Source organism: Caretta caretta, chromosome 7 (genome assembly GCF_965140235.1).
Source record: "Caretta caretta isolate rCarCar2 chromosome 7, rCarCar1.hap1, whole genome shotgun sequence".
In the NCBI taxonomy this organism is placed as follows: Eukaryota; Metazoa; Chordata; order Testudines; family Cheloniidae; genus Caretta; species Caretta caretta.
In genome coordinates this window covers 46,251,566-46,273,654 of record NC_134212.1, presented here as the reverse complement: position 1 = coordinate 46,273,654, position 22,089 = coordinate 46,251,566, and the positions used below count along the sequence as shown (strand labels likewise).

The following is a 22,089-nucleotide window of genomic DNA, read 5'->3' as shown; positions in this document are numbered from 1 at the left end:
ATGAGGATTGACAGCAGTTTATGTAGATGAGGGGCTGTGTTTTACAGCTGTGGCTGAACATGTCTGAAAATTCTAGTGTACAAGCAGCCTAGAAGAGTCACCACATTGATATTAGGCTCTGAACTTCATTTGAGACCTTGTAAGTATGATGTGATATGAAAAAATGGAAGTTTGTAATGTACTACAGCCAGAATTGCTGCAACAGGGTTCTGTGCTGAATGGAGAGAAAGAAATGCTCTTGAGTCTGGATAAGACTTTTCACATGCACAACTGTGTATGTATCAAAACTCCTAATATGAGTTTGCAAATCTGTGCACCTGAAAATCCGCCCCCTGTGTCTTCACCATCACTTATTACCAATGGTTCAGTTCCTTTAGTTTACCCAGTAAGATGGCTTTCCAGGAGCAGATATAACAAGCTACCCATTTCTCACTGTAGGGAGCAAGAGAGATTACATGGCAGGACCTGACACATCTCACACCAATCAGTGTGAAACATGGCCAACTTGCCACCATGGTTTGATGTTTTCCAGATTGCTGTGTTTATTGCATAACCAAAAATCAGCTCTAAGTTTCCAGAATGGTTGGTGTTGATAAAGCTACCCTTGGTTGTTCCTGATAGTTACAAAACAATACAAAATATTAAAGCACAGAGTTTGAGAGTGGCAAATAGCCCAGTGGAAATGACACAAAGAAGTCTCTGAGCTGGATCAATCAGTTCTATCCCTTTCAAAGAAAAACCTTATTTTTAACATTCAACATTCACAACATTGCTCTCTCCCACAAAAACCCCAGACCTGGTTGATATGTTGCACTTTCTTCTGAACTGCCTTACCCGAAGGAAGAAGGGGAATTTCCGGCCATAAAAACCAACTCTGAAAAACTCAGGTTCCAAGCGCTGCTGTTCCATGATATTATCATAATAGGTAGCTTCCATTTTCTGTGGACGGAAAAAGCAGTTGATATCTAACTCAAAGTTTCTGCTACTGTTTCAGAATCTCAATCAACATTAGAACCTCATAATAATACTTTGCATTTACGTAGTGCCTGTTATGTAAGGATTTCAAAACACTTAAACATTACAGTAATTAAACAAAACTCCTGGGAAAATTTAATTATGGGTAAATTTAATTATCCCCATTTTACATTAAATTAAATTTTATTGGAGTTACTCATACAAATTTAAGAAAGTGATTTGTTCAGGGTTTCAGAATTAGTTAGTGGCAAAAATTGGATTAAAGTCTAGATCTCCTGAATCCCAGTCTCCTCTTTTAACCATATTCTCTCCCACAGATTAAACAGTGAACCAAAGGGCATGAAAGGGCAGGAAGTGGAGATGGTCTAGACTATCTGGAATTCTGGACATCCATAAGTTTAACAAGAGGAAGGAAAAAAATTATTTGGGGGAAGATACTTATAGTATGCTGGCCTGTGCCAAAAGCAGGCTCTCAGACCCCATTGTCCAGCTGGGCCACATCAACTCAAAGCTCAAAAAGGCTCACAGGTAGTTCACTATTAACCGTGGTGACTTTTTTGGAGAGAGAAATCCAGTTTGGAGTCCTAGTCTCCAGTGCAGGGGACCTAATCGCAACTTTGGCCCAGACAGACTCTGAGTCAAGTTTCTTGATACCTGCATACATTAACCCTTCTTCTGAAAAAGGGGCTTTAGCCTCAAAACATTACAGGTAGAATAAATGAACAAACAGAATGATGTGGAAATAGAATGAAGGAGCAAGACAGAAACTGGGGAAAAAAAAGAAGACGGGGAGAAACTCATCAAAGAAACGCATGTCTAATACAGATTTAGGAAACCGGAACAAAAAACAGATTTTTTTTAACAGAAGAGATGAGAATAAGAATCAGATGAATGGCTGTTACCCACCAGTCAAGATTTTTTCACCTGACTGATTAAATCCAACCAATGAAGAAACAGCTATAACAACTAATTTACTGATGCAGTTTTAGGATAATGATACAATACTGAATTGAGCTTCATCATTAGACAGGTGTGCTCATCAACCTGAGACTCAATTCACAAACAAACACATGGCACTTTTTATTTTAGGATAATACTTGATATTTTATGGACATAAACCAGGATGGATTAACCAGAGAGTTTAAAATTCTTATTAATGCCTTGGTTAAGATTTTTTGATAAAAGCTGCAATGACACAAATTCACCCTGACAATTAATTACTTGCTTTTATGAGAGAATCCACATGGTTGGCAGGAATACCATGAACTTCACTGTGCTTTGTATTCTATTTATCTCTCTTTATCTTCTCATAAGCCTAGACTGACATGTTACTCTTGCTGCACTTAGAATAAATTTAATATAATACCAGAGCACTGAGGGGGAGACCAATTTGGCCACCAATAAAGAAAATATATAAATAAATAAAATTTAATGCAGCAATACAAATATATATGTATGTATTTGTGCTTGTGAGCATAGTTCATATTTATATATTTAACAGTTGTCCATATATTTATTGGTAATTACAGCTGGCAGGATCAAAAGTTACTTCAATGAGCCTATTTGGGACAGTTATGTCTATTTGTTAGTAAAGGTTGCAGGAACAGATCTGTAATCTTGGCAGAGGGGGGAAAATGACATACTTAGAAAGTAACCATCCTAACTGTGTGAGGAACAGTATGTTTGTTTTTTAATTCAGACTTCTCTGACATTTCAGCAGTAATCACTAAGAAATGGATAAAGAGTTTGGAGGGAGAAGGGCTGGTTTCACTTACCCGAATCCAGCTGAGGCTTTGATAATCATACAGACTTTCATATTGAATGGCCAGCTCTCTGCACAGTGGGATTCCAAACTCCCAGCTCTGCAAAAGCAAACCAGACTCAGACCAACTGGGATTCTCAGCCACAACTAAAGCTCTTAACAGTTAAGAATAGGGAACTGCATTTTTGGGGAATTCATTAGAGATTAAAACCCAAGGAGCAAATAGGCAAGGAGACCTTGTTCTGGAGGGCAGAATGTCCACCAGGGAATGTTGCATCTCCTGAATATCCTTCAGTGGAATTTAGAGGGATTCAGCCAGTTTTTTCATTAGGTTCTAAATAGCCCTGAAATCATCCTATAGAAGGGTGGTGCTGACATCATCACCTCATGGAAAGAGAAGGATTTTTATGATGGGGGTGTCTCCTCCTCAGCTGCTGGCTCCTGTCCCTCCTGAGTCTCCTCCTGGACAGGGGAAAGGAGCAGTATAGGTGACTGAACTTGTAGAACCAGAGGCCACCGTGATACTGGTGGGTACTCTTAGTGAGGTCTCTTATGAGAGGGTACTCTATAAATCTGGTCTCCATAGGGAGTCCAAGGTTTCCCATAGGCCCACTGTGGTGGTGGGTAAGGAAAGGGTCCTGAGAGATGCTCTTGCCAGGAGTGTCCGCTAGGCTCTGGCATGTCCTCCTTGGGAAACAGCTCCAAAGGTGTGGGATGTTATGGAAGGGAGGCAGAGCCCTGCACAGAAATCTCAGAATCTGAGGTGGTATCATTCCCCCCATGTCCAGTAGAGGGGCTCCAGGCATTGATTCTGGGAAGTGATACTGGAAGTTGGGTCAGTACTGGAGGTCGGGGTCCTGCTCCAGAGAAAGGAGGGTTGTTCACTGGCTGGTGTAATGGTACTGGGAAAGAACCTCTCTCAGTGCCCCTTAAGAGGGGAGATTCCAGTTCTTCTGAGATGAGAAGATCCTCATAGGACAGGAACCTGGAGAGTAACAGCTGGTTAAGGTCGAGGACAGGAGGAGCCAGGGACATAGCTGATATCAGGGCCAGACCCAGTCCTGAAGAGACCATTGTCCCTGTGGTCTGAACTGATGCACACCGAGGAGGATGGTACTGAGGACAGACGGAAGCCAGTCTGAACGTTCTGTAACTGTGAGAAGGTAGCGATACTGATGTCTTAGAGGCAGCTTTTCTAGAGTTGTGTTTCTCAGCAACCGGTCTGTGGACTGGCACTGGTCCCTGAGATCTGCCTGACACAGTTTTGAAAGGCAGCAAGCCAATCCCTTGTATAAAAAAAGATTGAGAAACACTGTTCTAGAGTCCTTAATCTTAGATGAGTTACTGTGCCTGGAGGCTTCTGCTCCCAGTACTGAGGATGGGGCCTCTCATTGCTGTTTACTGGAAGATCTCTTGGAATGGGATGTCTTTTTGGGAGGTGCCGACTCTTGGGTACTAAGGCCCGCAGGCGCTTCAGCAGTACCTATAATACTGTGGTGGGCAAACTACGGCCCGCTCCTGGCTGCCCGCTCCTGGCTCCAGCCGGGGGTTGGGGGCCGCTCTGTGCGTGCATGCTGCAGCTCCGCACAGCTCCTGGAAGCAGCGGCATGTCCCCCCTCCAGCTCCTATGTTTAGGGGCACCCATTGGGAGCTGCAGGGGTGGTGCCTGCAGACAGGGCAGTGCGCAGAGATGCCTGACTGCACCTCAGCATAGGAGCCGGAGGGGGGACATGCTGCTGCTTCCAGGAACCTGCACCCCTGAGCCCCTTCTGCACCCCAACCCCTTGCTCAAGCCCTGATCCCCCTCCTGCCCTCAGAACCCTTCGATCCCAGCCTGGAGCATCCTCCTGCACCCCAAACCCCTCATCCCCAGCCCCACCCCAGAGCCCGCACCCCCAGCCAGAGCCCTCACTCCCCCATACCCCAACCTCTTGCCCCAGCCTGGAGCCCCCTCCTGCATCCTGACCTCCTCATTTCTGGCTCCACCCGAAAGCCCGCACCCTCAGCCAGAGCCCTCACCCCCTCCTGAGCCCAACCCCAATTTTGTGAGCATTCATGGCCCGCCATACAATTTCCATACCCAGATGTAGCCTCGGGCCAAAATGTTTGCCCACCCCTGCTATAATAGGAAGCGCGGTCTTCTTGAATCCAGCTTTAAGAGGTGACCTTACGCCTTCTGAAGTCTTTCTTAGGGGAATGGGATTTTCTCTTCTTTGAATGCTTTTTTCTGAAGCTGCCTTTACAGTTCAGGAAGTCACCGGTGAGGCCTGAGAGGCTAAGCCGATGAATGGAAGAGGATTTGGATCCCCCAGGCCTCAGGGATTGCTCATTAGGAGGAGCATCAATCTATCCTCCGTCAGTTTGCAAGATCTGCTTTTGAACCCTGTGCAGACCTTGCAATTTGATGGTTTATGTGACCCTCCAAGGCACCGGACACAGCTGGAGTGCTCGTCACTGAGGGGGAAAAGATCTGTGGCAGGTCTGGCAGGGTTTGAAACCTACAGCCCTTGGCACAAACCAGGTAGAGGGTGCCACAAGCAACAAAGAAAGCTTGAGGTGGGGGAGCTGCCCTGAAGCACAAACTTGTACTTCAAAACTAAAACTAAAATAAAAAACTGAAAACAAAACAAGAAGAACAAATACACCCCAGTGATCCATCTCTAGCCAATGGCAGTTGAGAAGGAACTGGAGTGGCAATGGCTCTGCCCCTCCCTAGATGCCCTTGCACTGGAGCACCAGGTGTATAGTGCACAGGACAGACCTGTGGACACTGCTGATTAAAGCATCTGGTCAAGAGTGCACAAGTGCATACACATCCTATGGTGGAGCACCCATAGGGACAATAACTTGAAAGCCAGAACTTGCACAGGAATTGGACCTATACTGTTGAACTCATTGCCAAGGGACAGAACTATGACTGCTAACCTCAGTATGTTCAGAACTAAATGCAAAACTCATTTCTTCACCTTAGCCTTCCCTCATTGAGTTTTTCATACAGTATATCCACTGCCTCACAATGAAATTCTGGTGACTATTCAAATTTTTACTCCCACAGGCAGGAAAGAAAAGAGAGAAAGATTTTTTTGTTACTTCTTTTAAACTTTGGGAGATGCTCTGATACTACGATGATGAGGGCTTCATAAGTTGATGTCTCTCAGCCCTTGTCTATCTTGCCTATTTAGATTATAAGCTCTTTGGGCAGGGATTGCTTCTCATTGCTGGACTAACAACTACAGATAGTTAGATACTTCAATTGTTGCACATAGGAGAATACTACATTGAGAGCAACATTAATGTAAATATGGCAGTCAGAATCTGACCCTACCATTTTTTTAATAGTAACTAAGACCATGTCTACACTGCAATAAAACACCTGCAGCTAGCCACTGTCAGGTGACTTGGGCTTGTGGTGCGGGGATATAAAATTGCAGTATTAATATTCGGGTCTGAGTTGGAGCCCAGGCTCTGTGACCCTGCAAGGGGGAAGGGTCTCAGAGCCTGGGCTCCAGCCCGAGACCAGATATGTACACTGCAATTTTATAGCCCTTCAGCCTGAGCCCCTTGGGCTCAAGTCTGCTGACATGGGTCAGCCACAGGTGTTTTATTGCAGAGCAGACATTTCCTAAAATACCAGTAGTAATGCATTTGGATAACATTTTTCTTGTTATATGCACCTTTATTTAAAAAATGAACCTCCACACCACTTAATACAGTATATCATACCTCTCTTTATAAAGCCCTCCTAAATGTCTCCTCTACCATTTCTGGTCTCTCACCCTCAATACCACGGAAGACCTCTTTATAATACAACATGACGATTCTCCAAACAGGTTTATAGTAAGGGAGCACTATAGACACTTATATTTAGTTTCTTTTCAGTTCTCAAATAGATGATACATTCATTATATCCTTTTATTTAGGAAGTTTTAACAGGTTTACAAATCATTGTCATGTAAACAACAGAAACAAAACATTAGTTGTCACAAAACTGAGAGATGCTATATCTTTTATTTGAAGAAGCTCAAAACATGGTAAGTGAGACCTCAGGAACATTTAGAAAAGACAGCACAAATCCAAGAATTAAAAAAAACAAAAATAACCATCCTAAATTTCTCCAGCTTCTGTGAATGGCAAAAACTAATATAAGATTCTTTGCATCAGCTTTTTCAGGGTCTTTTTTGGTTGTTCTGGTAATATCTATAGCTTTAAATGATGAAAATCTTTTGCACTGAGGACATGAGTTATATTTAGATAGTCAATAACACAACAGGAAACCAGTTGCTTGGGTGCTCAGCATATCACTCAGGCTTTATGATCTCATATTAATAGCATCTTTGCTGTGGGTTTCCAATTCAAATGAACTGATACATTCTTATAGGCCAAAAATTTCTTTTTCAAACATTACGTGGTTAAGGGTTTATATTTGCAATCCAAATGGCATTTATTTTTTATTTATCACACAAACATTTTTAAACTTCAATGTATGGACCCTTTGCCTCCTCAGATATTCTGGATTTATCTAAAAGAACAGAACAGAAAAATGAATTCTAAAGTAGTTGGAAAGGAGTCAGAGTCATTTTCTGACTCCAGAGATGCACAGATACAACTGGGATGTTACGATTGAAGCTTATATGAATGTCTAATGTCTACTTTTAGGCGGAGGGTGAGAAAACCTGGATTTGTGCTGGAAATGGCCCAACTTGATGATCACTTTAGATAAGCTATTACCAGCAGGAGAGTGAGTTTGTGTGTGTATGGGGGTGGGGGGGGGTGAGAAAACCTGGATTTGTGCTGGAAATGGCCCACCTTGATTATCATGCACATTGTAGGGAGAGTGGTCACTTTGGATAAACTATTACCAGCAGGAGAGTGAGTTTGTGTGTGTGGTTTTTGGAGGGGGGTGAGGGAGTGAGAGAACCTGGATTTGTGCAGGAAATGGCCCACCTTGATTATCATACACATTGTGAAGAGAGTGGTCACTTTGGATGGGCTATTGCCAGCAGGAGAGTGAGTTTGTGGGGGGGGGGAGGGGGGGAGGGTGAGAAAACCTGGATTTGTGCTGGAAATGGCCCAACTTGATGATCACTTTAGATAAGCTATTACCAGCAGGACAGTGGGGTGGGAGGAGGTATTGTTTCATGGTCTCTGTGTGTATATAATGTCTTCTGCAGTTTCCACGGTATGCATCTGATGAAGTGAGCTGTAGCTCACGAAAGGTCATGCTCAAATAAATTGGTTAGTCTCTAAGGTGCCACAAGTACTCCTTTTCTTTTTGCGAATACAGACTAACACGGCTGTTACTCTGAAACCTACTTTTAGATAGAGGACAGTGAAAAAATGGAAGCTATTCTTTTGACCTGACCCTATAGATGTCTTCCCCTCCTGCTTCCATGTTCCTTTTTTTCCTGTGATCTGAATGCTATTATAATTGTATCTCTGTTTTCATTATTTCTACCAGCTCTGTCAAATGTACTTTGATATTACACCTGTCATCCTAAATCAAGCTCTCTCTTTTGGTTAGATTTCAACAAGGATATATTCTACTGTACTGGGTGAACATTTTGTAGCTACAAATTGAGATACAAGGGAGGAAAACTCCAGGATATGACTACTGTCTCCATCTTTTACAGAATAAAGAAAGGGAGAAGGAGAGTGTAGATTTGAAAAGGATAGAGAGAGAATAAACAGACAACTGAAGTGTGGTGCTGTAATTCCAGTCAAAGATTCTGTCACACATGGAAGTGACCCTTGAAACATTAGATCCCCTTGATTAAAATCTATGACTTAAATGAGACCCATCTGTAATTTTATATAATACACAGATCTGAGTTCTAGCTGTAAGCCCTGTGCAAGTTTCTGTCCTCTCTTTTCCCCTCTCACCATGACTTATTCATCTGTCCCTGATCCTCCACTCACCTTGTGCCTGATCCGTTTTCACCTTCTACAGACTCCTTCACTTGCTGAGCATCTCTCATCTACCCCCTTATTACAACCTTGCTCTACAGTGCCAGCAGTTCTCCACTGATTGACACCAAACACGCTCAGGAGGCACTGATAAAGAAAATCTCAAAATTCACAATTGCAACATTTATTTACATGAGCTGTAGTGGATTTATGTGGCAGATTTTCAAAAGTGCTCAGCATGCACAATTGGGGGAAGATTTTCAGAAGACCTCAGAACTCAATATGCTGAGCTCTTTTGGAAACTTGGCTACTTATTTTGGTGCACAAATGTCAGCTGAGCTCCAGTTGTGGGTACTGGGCATTTGAACATGCGCTCTTTTGAAAATCTGGCTTTGTGCACCCCTGCTCAAAACAGTCAGGGAGAAGAATGTACACTGAGATGTCACAAATAGGATGGGCTTCATTAGGCTACTACATATCACTGATGATGGGGGCTAGCAGTGGACTTGATGCAAAATGCTGCTTAATTCTAAATCTCTATCAACCAAGAGAATGAATCAAATTTAGTCTGTTCCATTCACTGTCTTTAAACTAACAAAGTCTCAGTAGCTTCTAAAGTGCTGTCAATGAATATTTGGGTCTGAGAACAGCGAATAAAATCTCTTAAATCTTGATTTCCAACATAAAGGTTACATTTCTGACCCTGGCTAACAACATAGCAATTAACTGTATGTTGTTCTTCCTCAGGGAAGAACAAAAAATACAGAGAAAAGGACAAAAAATGTCTGCCAGCAAGAAGCTGGTGACTTTACTGAATTCACTTCTTCTTCCTCAAGCTCTGCTGCAACTGGAGAGGTTACAACCTGGAAGCTACTAGAATCATTGTCAAAGAATGCAGATAAGATGCAGTCAAGCCTAGATGAAGTATTTCAATACTGAGAAATAAGGCGGAATCACTAGAATTCTCATTTACTGAGAGCAAGTTGAAATCCTCAAATGTGAAAATGATACACAAGGCATTTAATAAGATAAAATGGTGACTGAGATCCTTGAGATTTAAAAAAATCTGTTAAAACAAGGTTTTTGCACAAATTACAGATTAGACAAAGAAAATCAAGCCAGTGCCTAAAATCTTAGCACTACTGGCTTCTTGAGATACAAACCCATTAAGGACAGAGAGGAAGTGATGGAACAAAAAACATCTTTTCTGCAGTCTGGGTGGGTGTTAATGTGGCTTTAAGCCACCTTCATGCCTTTCCAATTCTGGGTAGCTCCATGGGCTGAAGTGGCTCCTGACATAACTTAGACAGTCATGTAGGGGCTGTCTAAATTATGGCAGCCTGTCCTTGGCTGCTTATGGGCAGCAGCACCACCCACAATCACTTAGTGCTATGGCCCTGCCCTGAAACACCTCTCCTGTCCTCAGCCCAACCCTGGCATGCCCTTCTTGTCAATGGTTGCAAGGGGGTTCTCAGAAAACAGGCCACAGTTCTTGTCTTCCTCAATTTCTGTGCTGGAGGAATTCTCCCCCGGCTGTATTCAGGGGTTTTAGATACCCTTTATGCTACTGCAGACCTTTTACACAGTGTTAAGAGGCTAGAACGGGGTGATAATCTCACCCCAAGAATATTGCTAAGGAAACCCTTATAAAGGACAGACAGAACAAATTACGGTAAGCAGCACAATAGCAGCCACTGGTTGTAGAGACAGAGAAAGGCTTCTTCTTGCAGCCCAGAAAAAAAGAGCTAACAGAAATTGATAGCTGCAAAATTCTGCTGTTCCCTGACCTGAGCCCTGCTACACAGCAATGGAAAAATGTACTGTGTCAAATGTAATGTGTCAAAAGGATTTTGCTGCTCAAGGCATTTCAGTTTTACTCCTGTTTCTAGCAAAACTAAGCTACATACTCAGGAAAAAAATACTTGTTTTGGGAGGCTAATTCAGTGATTCAGTTACTGTCTAAGGTAAAAGGAAGCAATCATACAGGAGACAACCCCATAAATGTCCATCTGGAAGAACACTAGAAGCCTAATAGTACAAGAACCAGTAGTACTTTTGTTATATTGTCTCATACGATTGATAATGTGTCAAACAAGACCTTACGAACCTTTAATAGTTACAGAATACACTATTTTATATATATGCTCTCTGTACTCTTTGCCTAATCAGGTAGTCCTGAGATACTAGCTGAAGTTGATAAATCTGTGGAATGTAGTTGGCTAAATACTGAGAATATCTGAAGCTTTATAGAGGGGGTGATAGCCAGTTTTACTACACAAGAACACTACCCTGAGAACAAAGTATTTCTTTGTTAATGTAACAAATTCCTTGTAAATATGCCACTCCCTTCCCCCAGTAAATTGAGGATAGATTTTTTCCATTATAACTACATGCAGTACGTGTCTTTACCAAAGAACATAGAATCATAGAATATCAGGGTTGGAAGAGACCTCAGGAGGTCACCTAGTCCAACCCCCTGCTCAAAGCAGGACCAACCCCAACTAAATCAACCAACAGCTCCTTCATTGACTGTGGCCAATGTGGGATTAATTAAATATTAATCCCATTCTCTGTATGGTGCAGTGGTGTTTGTGCTTTATGCTGCAGCCACTGCCCTCCTGGGTGAAAAAAAAACCCCAGCAACAAAAAATCCTAAAAACTCAGGGAATTCTACTAGTCTTGCCCTATGGAGGAGTTTTTAGAGAATGGAGATAATGTAGACAAGGGGATAATCTGGTCTTTAATTTTTACAAAATTGTATAAATACCTTCTAAATCTAACCTAATGAAACCATCCTGAAGTATCATAACATAAGGGATCATAGCTCATTACATAGATCACTACAGTAGTTTTAAAATTTGTTTATTTACTGTGGGAAAGATAAGTCAAATAAGTGACATTTGCAAGTTGCTGCATTTTGTTCCGAGTCAGTGAATGGATAATGGAGTCCAATTGGAACCCCAAACCTGTGAGTAAAACAGCTGAGGTGAGGAGGATTAGTCTTTATTTTTCAGTGCCACTTAAATTCCACTGACCATTCATATTTAACCCTGCAGGTCAGAAAACAACCAAATCTTAACATGAATCACAATACATATAAATGGAAATTTTCAGAGCTTTCTACAAAGAGAGACTTTTTAGAAATGAAGCAACCGAAACTCACACAGTTCTTTATCAGTCCAGCTGATTCAGAATTTGGATAGAAGATGCAGGAAGTTGCTGGATTCGTTTTTCTGGGTCTAACTCATCTAGTCCTGAGTTTTATGTTTATCCCCACTCATTTTCTCAGCTACTCTCTAGCTACCTGCTGTTTAGTCTACAATGCTGAAAGTCCACTTAGCATAAGATTTTTTAATATACTACTTAATTGAAAAGATGGGTTGAGAGGGAAAAAAGCAAGTCAGGGAAATGGAGGGAAGATGTGGGAGGAGAGCAGTAGTTGGCATACCTTCCCTTTGTTGAAGTAGTGGATAATCTTCCGGCATAGCCCCTCCTTACGTTGCCACTCTGTCTGTGATGGGTAGTGCAGGAACTCTCGCAGAGGTCTGTCCTCCCACTGAAGTAGCTCACAGTACAGAAACAATGTAAATGCAGCCTCTGTTAGAACAGCAATCAATGAAGACTGAGTAAATTACTACAAATAAATACAATTAATGGGTTTGATTTGCATTTGGATTTGTCAAGCGAATCATGATCTGAAATTCACCTACAGAATAACCCAGTGGGGAACAAAGTGCTTGAAAACCAAGATCCCCTTCTGAAACATCTGAGAGATGGAAGCTACTTGGTCAGCGGATCAACAACTTCATGCTGCAGCATTACAAAGATGACATGTCCTGGGCATTCAGTGGAAAATGTGTTGGACTCCATTCCTGTCATCTGGCCAGGGAGCTAAAATGATGGGTTTTCACAACTGCTGTCTAACTGTTACACTTTCCTGGCTTTTTGATGAACGATCTCCGAAGTGGAAAAAGCACCTTACTAATGTTTGTACTTTCCCCTTCAAAGTCATCTTTCTGACTTCCTCCAAGTTCCCCAAAGTTGTGCAGATGTATATAATTTAAAAATAGATTCTCATCTTTCAACTGAGATATAAACATAGCAACATATCAGACTGCTAATGCTTTTATGATTCATTTTTCTATAGGTTTTCTCCCTCTCTTATAAACACTTCCTGAATAGGATACATGACTAACGTGGATTCTGCCAATACCGAATATTAGCAAAGGGCTACCATCCACAAGGTCCCTTCAACACTCTTCTTCCTTGAAGTATTGTTTCAAAAATCAACCTCTTCACCTGGTTTCTTAATTTACAAACTGGTCTGTTTCTTAAATGGCATCAAAGCAAGTTGATTAGTAATATGAAAAAACAGGGCTTCTAACTCTTCTAACTGCAGTAGCTTGATCTTCACAAAAATTCCTAGAAAAGTATTTGATGAATATTCAAGGAGAATGCTGGGAGACTCAATACTTCTGGCCTGGATTCTAACAGCAGACCCTGAAGAAAGCCTCCTCATTACTAACCAGTGTAGTTCTCAGCCTGTAAGTGCATGTCACACAGCTTGTGGATGTAGCGGATATACATCTCTTCCTTGTTAATTTCAGATTTATAAAAGTTCTGAAAAAGAGTTGAAAATTAATATTCAGAAACAATCTTGAGATACTCTGTCAGTGTAAAATAACCCCCTACTTCCAGGCAGCTAATAGAAGCTGCATATAATACGAAGAAAGTGCATTAATAATATGAAAGATTGGGCCCAATACTGGATTAATTTAAACGGGTGTAAATGAGGAGTAACTCCACTAACTTCAATGAAGTTATGCTGGATTTAACATGAGTGCAAAGGAGAAAAGAATCAGGCCCATTGTATCCATACAAATATCAGTATGAGAGAGCAAGGTACAAGAGAGTGAATGCCCACAAATATGTACTGGTGATTCATTCCCTCTGCACTCTAAAAATACTACTGCCATCTCTAGAATCTACAGAAAAGGAGATGTGAGTGGGGGGTGTTTGTACAGGATGAGATTAAAGAGGAGGAATGGAAAAGGATAAAATGCCTGTAGAAATATTCTTTGCTAAGAGAGGTTTCAGAGTAACAGCCGTGTTAGTCTGTATATGCAAAAAGAAAAGGAGTACTTGTGGCACCTTAGAGACTAACCAATTTATTTGAGCATAAGCTTTCATGAGCTCATGAAAGCTTATGCTCAAATAAATTGGTTAGTCTCTAAGGTGCCACAAGTACTCCTTTTCTCTTTGCTAAGAGTCACACTTGCTCATCTGCTGTGCTCTCTTGCCTCTTGTCTCAATGGAACCATTTTACTACACACTACTGTAAATTCAAAATGGAAAAAGCCCTAAATTTTCAGCTGCAGGATGCTGAGACTATTAACCCTCTGCAGATCATCATACCTAAACCTTTCCATTCCAGATTAAAATACTGTGCACAGGATCATGATGTACAGGTCAATAAAATAAAAAAGAAAGTGTTCTTACCATCAGGTTAACAGTGCAGCCAATCTTCTTGTTTTCTGTTTCATCTCCTTTCATGCAGTCCCTGAAAAGAGAAACACTGTTGAGACATTTAGACTGCAAGAGTGTGTTCCTTAACTAAAGATGAAGCTGTTCTAGAATGCCAAAACAATAGTGAAGGCTAAAGTTTATTTTTAAAGCACCCCTCAAAAGAGACTTCATACAGTGTAGATCTAAAGAAGTTATTTAAGAAAGTTAGTCTTCAAATGAGCTTTATGTGTAAAGTTAATTTAGTGCCATTAAAAGGTTCTGGACTGAGTGCCATAGAGACTGAGACCTTCCATTTACGCACACACAAGGTGCAGTATGAGCAGTGGCAGTGCCAGGTTCTTCAAAGTGCACCAACAACGTGCCACAGCCCTGATTTGGAAGAACCAGCTGTAAAGAGAGGAGTTCAATCTTCAGAGTTATTCAGACTTTGTCCTCTGCTGAGATGGTGTTGTTTATTGGCTCCCGTGCACTAGGAAAGGGACTGGGATTACTTCCTAATTTTAAAGGGAACCCTGAACAGGCATCAGATGATTATGGACTATAGTCACTTGAACTAAAGACCTATTGTAGAAGTGAAAAGCATGTTGGTGCAACACACTTGACATTTTGCTACCAGATTAATTTAAATTAAAAAATTGAGGATTGTAACTGAATTGAATAAGAAAATTAATACTACAATCAATATAGTAGATCCTGTGCTGTTTTAACAGTAAATTCAATTAAAATAGATGTCCCCATATTTTACATTTTCAGAATTTTGTTTTGATGAGTAACTGCACTGCAGAAGTTGTCAGGGGAGAAAAAAACGGTTACTCACCTCTCATAACTGTTCTTTGAGATGTGTTGCTCACATCCATCCCAATTAGGTGTGTGTGCGCTACGTGCACAGTCATCTAAAGGGACCTCAGGAGGTCATCTAGTTCAACCCCCTGCTCAAAGCAGGACCAATCCCCAACTAAATCATTCCAGCCAGGGCTTTGTCAAGCCTGACCTTAAAAACTTCTAAGGAAAGAGATTCCACCACCTCCCTAGGTAACGCATTCTAGTGTTTCACCTAGTGAAAATGTTTTTCCTAATATCCAACCTAAACCTCCCCCACTGCAACTTGAGACCATTACTCCTTGTTCTGTCATCTGCTACCACTGAGAACAGTCTAGATCCATCCTCTTTGGAACCCCCTTTCAGGTAGTTGAAAGCAGCTATCAAATCCCCCCCTCATTCTTCTCTTCCGCAGACTAAACAATCCCAGTGCCCTCAGCCGCTCCTCATAAGTCATGTGTTCCAGACCCCTAATCATTTTTGTTGCCCTCTGCAGGACGTTTTCCCCTTTTTCCACATCCTTCTTGTAGTGTGGGGCCCAAAAGTGGACACAGTACTCCAGATGAGGCCTCACCAATGTCGAATAGAGGGGAATGATCACGTCCCTCGATCCGCTGGCAATGTCCCTACTTATGCATCCCAAAATGCCATTGGCCTTCTTGGTAATAATGGCACACTGTTGACTCATATCCAGCTTCTTGTCCACTGTAACCCCTAGGTCCTTTTCTGCAGAACTGCTGCCGAGCCATTCGGTCCCTAGTCTGTAGCGGTGCATGGGATTCTTCCATCCTAAGTGCAGGACTCTGCACTTGTCCTTGTTGAACCTCATCAGATTTCTTTTAGCCCAATCCTCTAATCCTCTGTATCCTATCCCTACCCTCCAGCGTATCTACCTCTCCTCCCAATGTCGACCATTAGGTCCTCCGACTCCACCACCTCCTCACCCTGCAGACCCATGTTGCACGCCATCTTGCGAAAGAGGTCATGGTGGGCACAGCTGTCTATGGGGGGCGGTCCAGAGACAGAAGTGCTTGCAACGGCCTCATCTGGGGAGGAGGACGAAGAGGCTAATCAGGGAACAGGGTCCTCCTGCTCGTCAGAGACCTCCTGTCCTGTCTCGCTGGCTGGACCAGGTAGACCAAGGTCCTGCTCAGGAACTGGAGTGGGTTCTGTGGGCGGGGCGGAGGGTGGGGGTTGCGGGCACGGCACCTCCTCTGCACTGCTAGGGGTGGGGCCACTGACAGAAGCCTCCGGCACCTGTGGTTCAAAGGTGGCCAATCGGGATCCTTTAGATTGGGTGCCCTGCGCTTGGTGGTACACCCACGGCATCCAAAATGGCCACTGTGCTGGTCCTTGCCACTGAGTAGGCCCTGGCCTTGCCCCCACCTCACAGCATCCATGACCCAACCGGTGCCGACCCTGCTCTTAGTATCTAGATCCCGTCTCCGAGTAGAAGACTGGGATTGGGACCACAGTGGCCAGGGCAGTGCCGAGCAGAGCTGATCCTGCAAGCAGCGCTACACTGGGGAGCGGTGTTGCAATGCCGGAGAGTGGTGCTGCAAGGCTGGAGAGCAGTGCTGTGAGGTTGGAGAGCAGTGTCACGATCTGGAGCTGTGTGGGGTTGCTGAGTGGCACTGGGACTGGTGCTGGGAGTGGGACCTGCTGCGTAACGCGGATCGATGCATGGATCATCTTTGCAAACAGGAGTGCTGGCCGGTGGACCGGTGCCGCGAGTCTGAGCGGTGCTGTGATTGTGAGCGGCACCAGGACTCTGAGCAGTGCTGCAATTCTATCAGCGATGCCGAGCGACGGAGCATCGCCAGTTTGCCTCGAGACGGTGCCACTCGATGCGGTACCGAAGGCTTAGCCTTGGGTGTCTGCCAGCGTCCTTCTGCAGTGCCGCTTCAACCACTGTCGCCAGGGTGCTAAACACTGATGAACTTGGCGCCAGGTATTGCCGCACTGGTGGAGGCTGTGGTCTAAGTGCTGCCTCCACAAGGAGCTGCTTGAGGCAAAAATCTCACTCCTTTTTGGTTCTGGGGCGAAACCCCTTACAAATCCTGCACCTGTCGGCTTTAGACAAGCGTCGTGGGGTTACTCGTTGGTCTGGGCTTGCTGCAGGACTTGCAGGGCTTGAACCCCTCGGACTTGGGCATGTAAGCCCTCCCAAGGAAAAGCGGTCGGGATAGAGAGTAAACCCCCCAGCCCAAGTGCTAACTACTAACTACCAACTAAGAACTAACTAATAAGTACAGAGAACACAAACAAAGCTAGGGAAATGTGGTAGAACATGCTGAGCAAGTTCCAAAGACCGTCACTGTCACTAAGAAGGAACTGAGGAGGCGCCAGGTTGGCAGGGTCATATATTGAGCTCCATGAAGGCGCCACTCCAAGGGGCTCTACAGCCGACCCAATGGGCACTGCCAGGGGAAAAAACTTTCCAACAACTGTGCATGTGCACCTAATTGGAATTGATATGAGCAGTCACTCAAAGAAGAACTGGAGGTTTTGTCATGTGGGTGGGGACAACTGGGGCTTCTGGCACATGAGCACGGGAAATTATTTGAGATTGTTGAATAAACCACATTAGCCAAATGTTTCTGTTACAATGATCAGCAGCAAAACAGCTAATTATTAAACTGTTGTCTTTAAGTTCCAGAGATAACAGTCCACTGAGATGAATGGGACAGTTCACTACTGTTTCATTACATCTGTTTATGTTCTGTTCACACTTTCAAGATTTTCTTTACAACCTTTAAGGTTAGATTTTTTTTTTTAAATAAATGAAAGTTGAGATTCATGAATATGATCTGCTGCAAACTCCATGGTCACTGAGTCATGGAATACATAGGGTCCTGCTTTTAAGAAAGTCTCCCTTAGCTGAGTTAGACGGCATTGCGTTAGACTTTGATGAATCAGGGCCAAATATTCTAAGAAGAGAGCCACATTAATAACTTCCAACAGTTCTATAATCCTTTAGCCTCATCATCAAGTAAACTAAACACCAGTTTCTTCATTCTGACAATTTATCAAGAATGAACAAGAAGTAAATGAGAATGTGTGCCTCCACTATCTTAATTCAGAAACCAACAGTTCTGTGTAATGGTTGCTCTCACATTACTCCACAGCTCTGAATTAACTGATTGCTTCAAAACCAATACAAAACAGTTCTCTACACAAAAATAATTTGGTGCATTACTAATTCTGTACACCCTTCTTGCAGAATGCTAGAATACTTATACTCAGAACACTTTACTGTTGTAACCAGGTACCTGTAGTCAAGGAGACGCTCCATGAGGCGAGTAACTGATGTAACAAAAGAGACGCCAGTCTCCCGCCACGTCTCTTGTTCAATCTTCTCCAGCAGGCTGTTTGGAAATGAAGAGGCAGCATATGAGGCTTTCCTGGAAACGGTATAGATCCTGGAGAGAGCCAGGGGCAACTTTGTTTCTCTCTCATGCAGAAGACTGACAGAATTACAGTCTTACCTGGGGTAGGGCCCAAAGAGCTGGGTTCTACTCCATGCAGCATGAAGCAAAGACAAGAAAAGATGGAATTGGCAGCAAAAGGTAAAATTTCCCATCACAATGCTGCTTCAAACATAGGAAAGAGAACACTGCACGTAACAAAAATTGGTTCCCAAGCTGCTAATGGTAGCTGCTTATAGCAATGGAAAGCTATGACTGGGAAGGAGCCTAAACCCACAGTAACACATTTTATCCCCTCAGTTAAACTGTTAAATTCTGGTCTCTAATGAGCAATCCCAGTTCAACATCTTGCATCACAACTGTTATCAGAGATATCATCAGCTGCCGCAAGGGAAATACAGAACATTGTTCTTGCCAGGTAAATAAAAAGAAAAACAAATTTTCCATTATTTTCTTTTCAAAAGTATTTGCTATTTTTGCATGTACACTGATGGAGCCAAACTTTCAAAAAGTGGTTGCCATTTGTGTGCACTCAAATACAAGTGCATACTTTCTGAGTATTAACATAAAGGTGCACAGGTTATAGATTTACCTGTATACCCAAAATGATGGGTGTGCACAAGTAAATTCTATAATTTCCATGCAGAGGTGTCGGTGCACCAAAAATGCATGTAGATGTTTGTATACATCAAGCTGCATGCACATAAATGGAGACTGGATTGAGATCCTTTTGAAAATTTGCCCTGTATTCTGTTACTGATCTCAGAGGGACCACTGGATCAATTAAAGACTCAAGATTTAACTCAGTGGAGATTACAGAGTGGGTCACAATATATGCCTTCAAACCAAGATCAGCATCCACCAAGGGAGGCATTTGAAAATCAGACTTGGACACAGCTCAGCACCCGAGAACTAACCATGTGGGAGGGACAGATCTTGAGATTTCAGGTTAGCCTCCGACTATCATTATTGTTTCTTGGGTTGGAAGGGACTGGAAATCCTGTGCACTGATAGGCTTTGGAGGGAGCAGTTTCCAACCTTCAATTAATGTATGACCTTCAAGAGCAAGGTAAGCAAGGGGAGAAAATGGAGGGAAATTTTAAATGCCCCAAAACAGACTTGAACTGCTTGATTTTTTAGCTGGCCCTCTGAACAGTCTGAAGACTATGACTTCACACACTGATGTCACAATGCTGAGCACTGGCTTGTCTAGTGTGTCTGTGATAGGAACATGGACACCACTTGGCACACTGTATACTGTAACCTATGCAGCATCAATACTAGATTTTATTGCATGAAAGATACAAAAATATATTTTTATATTCTTGTCAGTGTAAAAGGGATGGCAAGCTTTTTCATAGCCCTCTCTCTGATTTGTGGCCAATGTCACGATAACCTGTTAGAAGTCCCTGTTCATTACTCTGTGTTCTGAGGGAGGCCACTTCCATTGCTGGTATTTTACAATGAATCATTACTTTGAAATTTTACCAAGCCTTCTAAAGGTGACCTTGTAACATGCAAGATGAAGGGAGAATGGCATTGCTTACAGTAGGCTGAAGAGCTCCCTGTAGTTCTCATCTCCTTTTCCTTCTGATACCAAGCTGTCCAGCTTATCAATCAATTCAGCTTCCACCTGGATCAGGGAGAAATAATGGGTTAGAAGTTAACTGTGTTTGCAGAGAAGGTAAATTTCAAAAACGTTAAGAAGGCTGAGATTGTATTTTATGGATAATTTCTTATGTTCTGCAAGTTGCCAGATTTTACGGATGGATGATTTCTGCCCTGATATAAAAAAGCATCTGAAATAAAACAGACCCCTTTCAAATCTACAAAATAATAGCTCAGCGGATTCAGTGAAACAACTGGCCTCATATGGGTCAGTGGAAGAGATGGACTACAGAGCTCAATTATCCTCTTGCTGAGCAGAGGGGTAAAATGGGCTTCCCTGTGGAGATAGGCTTTTTGTTTCTTACAGGAGTTCTTGTCATCCATTTTCTTTGTTTTTATCAATACCTAGATCTGAACTTTCTATAAATGAATGTATCAAGTAGAATCTTACCCTGTCCTACCTGTCAGCAACCGAAAAAAAAATGGTTACCTACCTTTCGTAAAAGACAGTTACCTTTTCTGTAACTGGTGTTCTTCGAGATGTATTGCCCATGTCCATTCCATATTAGGTGTGTGTGCTCACCACATGCACTGGTGCTGGAAGTTTTTCCCTCAGTAGTATCCATAGGGGATCAGCTCTGGCCCCCTTTGGAGTGGTGTCTGCATGGGGCAGTATAACGGGCACCATCGGCTCCCCCAACCCTCAGTTCCTTCTTGCCGGAAACTTCGACAGTGGGGAAGGAGGGCGGGTCATGGAATGGACATAAGCAACACATTTCGAAGAACACCAGTTACGGAAAAGGTATCTTTCTTTTCTTCTTTGAGTGCTTCCTCATGTCTGTTCCACATTAGGTGACTCCCAAGCAGTACCCCTGGAGATGGGTAGAAGTTCACGGACGTGTAGATTGCAACACAGCTCTGCCAAACCCAGCATCGTCCCTGGCTTGCTGAGTGACGGCATAATGGGTGGTAAACGTGTGAACAGAGGACCACGCTGCAATTCTACAGATGTCCTGGATAGGGATGTGAGCCAGGAAGGCCGCCGAAAATGCCTGCACTCTCATTGAGTGGGCTCTGACAATCAGCGGCAGCAGAACACCAGCCAGGTCGTAAGAGGTCCTTATGCATGAGGTAATCCAATTGGAAATCCCCTGCGAGGACACACGGTGACCCTTCATCCTATCTGCTGTAGCGATGAAGAGTTGAGTCAATTTACGGAAAGGCTTGGTACATTCTAAGTAGAAAACCAAGGCCCTCAGGGCATGAAGATGCCTCTCTTCACTGGTTTTGTGCGGTTTGGGATAGAACGCTGGAGGAAGATGTCCTGGTTCATATAGAAGGTGGAGACTAACTTTGGCAGGAAGGCTGGGTAGGGCCACAAAGAACTTTATCTTTTTAGAAGACCATGTGTCATAAATATAAAGGGAAAGGTAAACACCTTTAAATCCCTCCTGGCCAGAGGAAAAACCCTTTCACCTGTAAAGGGTTAAGAAGCTAAGACAACCTCGCTGGCACCTGACCAAAATGACCAATGAGGAGACAAGATACTTTCAAAGCTGGAGGGGGGGGCCACAAAGGGTTCTCTCTGTCTGTGTGTTGTTTTTGCCGGGACCAGAGCAGGAATGCAGGTCAGAACTCCTGTAAAAAGTCAGTAAGCAATCTAGTTAAATATGCGTTAGATTCTGTTTTGTTTAAATGGCTGATAAAATAAGTTGTGCTGAATGGAACGTAGATTCTTGGTTTGGGTCTGTGTTCACCTGTGCAAATTGGTGAGGATTTTTATCAAGTCTTCCCCAGGAAAGGGGGTGTAGGGCTTGCGGGGATTTTGGGGGGAAAGACGTTTCCAAGTGGGCTCTTTCCCTGTTATATTTGTTAGACGCTTGGTGGTGGCAGAAATAAAGTTCAGGGACAAAAGGTAAAATAGTTTGTACCTTGGGGAAGTTTTAACCTAAGCTCGTAAAAATAAGCTAAGGGGTTTTTCATGCAGGTCCCCACATCTGTACTGAGATAGAACCCTTGTTCTAGTGCTCGAGAGGAACTTCTTCCATCGCACCCAGTCGTAGCAAC

General features: G+C 43.1%; 1 protein-coding gene across 9 annotated transcripts in view; it reads right to left on the bottom strand.

Moving 5' to 3' along the window:
• The window catches only part of DOCK3 (dedicator of cytokinesis 3), a 609,762-nt gene that overhangs the window by 48,694 nt on the left and 538,979 nt on the right, over nucleotides 1-22,089 (bottom strand). For 8 of the 9 annotated variants that reach the window (XM_048858121.2, XM_048858128.2, XM_048858122.2 and 5 more), the window contains exons 33-40: nucleotides 19,962-20,047; nucleotides 18,475-18,501; nucleotides 18,259-18,354; nucleotides 14,141-14,201; nucleotides 13,168-13,261; nucleotides 12,090-12,238; nucleotides 2,751-2,837; nucleotides 835-939 (exon numbers count right to left, since the gene is read on the bottom strand). In XM_048858121.2, coding sequence (XP_048714078.1) covers nucleotides 835-939; nucleotides 2,751-2,837; nucleotides 12,090-12,238; nucleotides 13,168-13,261; nucleotides 14,141-14,201; nucleotides 18,259-18,354; nucleotides 18,475-18,501; nucleotides 19,962-20,047 — 705 coding nt within the window. The remainder of the gene's footprint in view (nucleotides 1-834; nucleotides 940-2,750; nucleotides 2,838-12,089; nucleotides 12,239-13,167; nucleotides 13,262-14,140; nucleotides 14,202-18,258; nucleotides 18,355-18,474; nucleotides 18,502-19,961; nucleotides 20,048-22,089) is intronic. The other variant, XM_048858123.2, reaches the window with a different exon arrangement.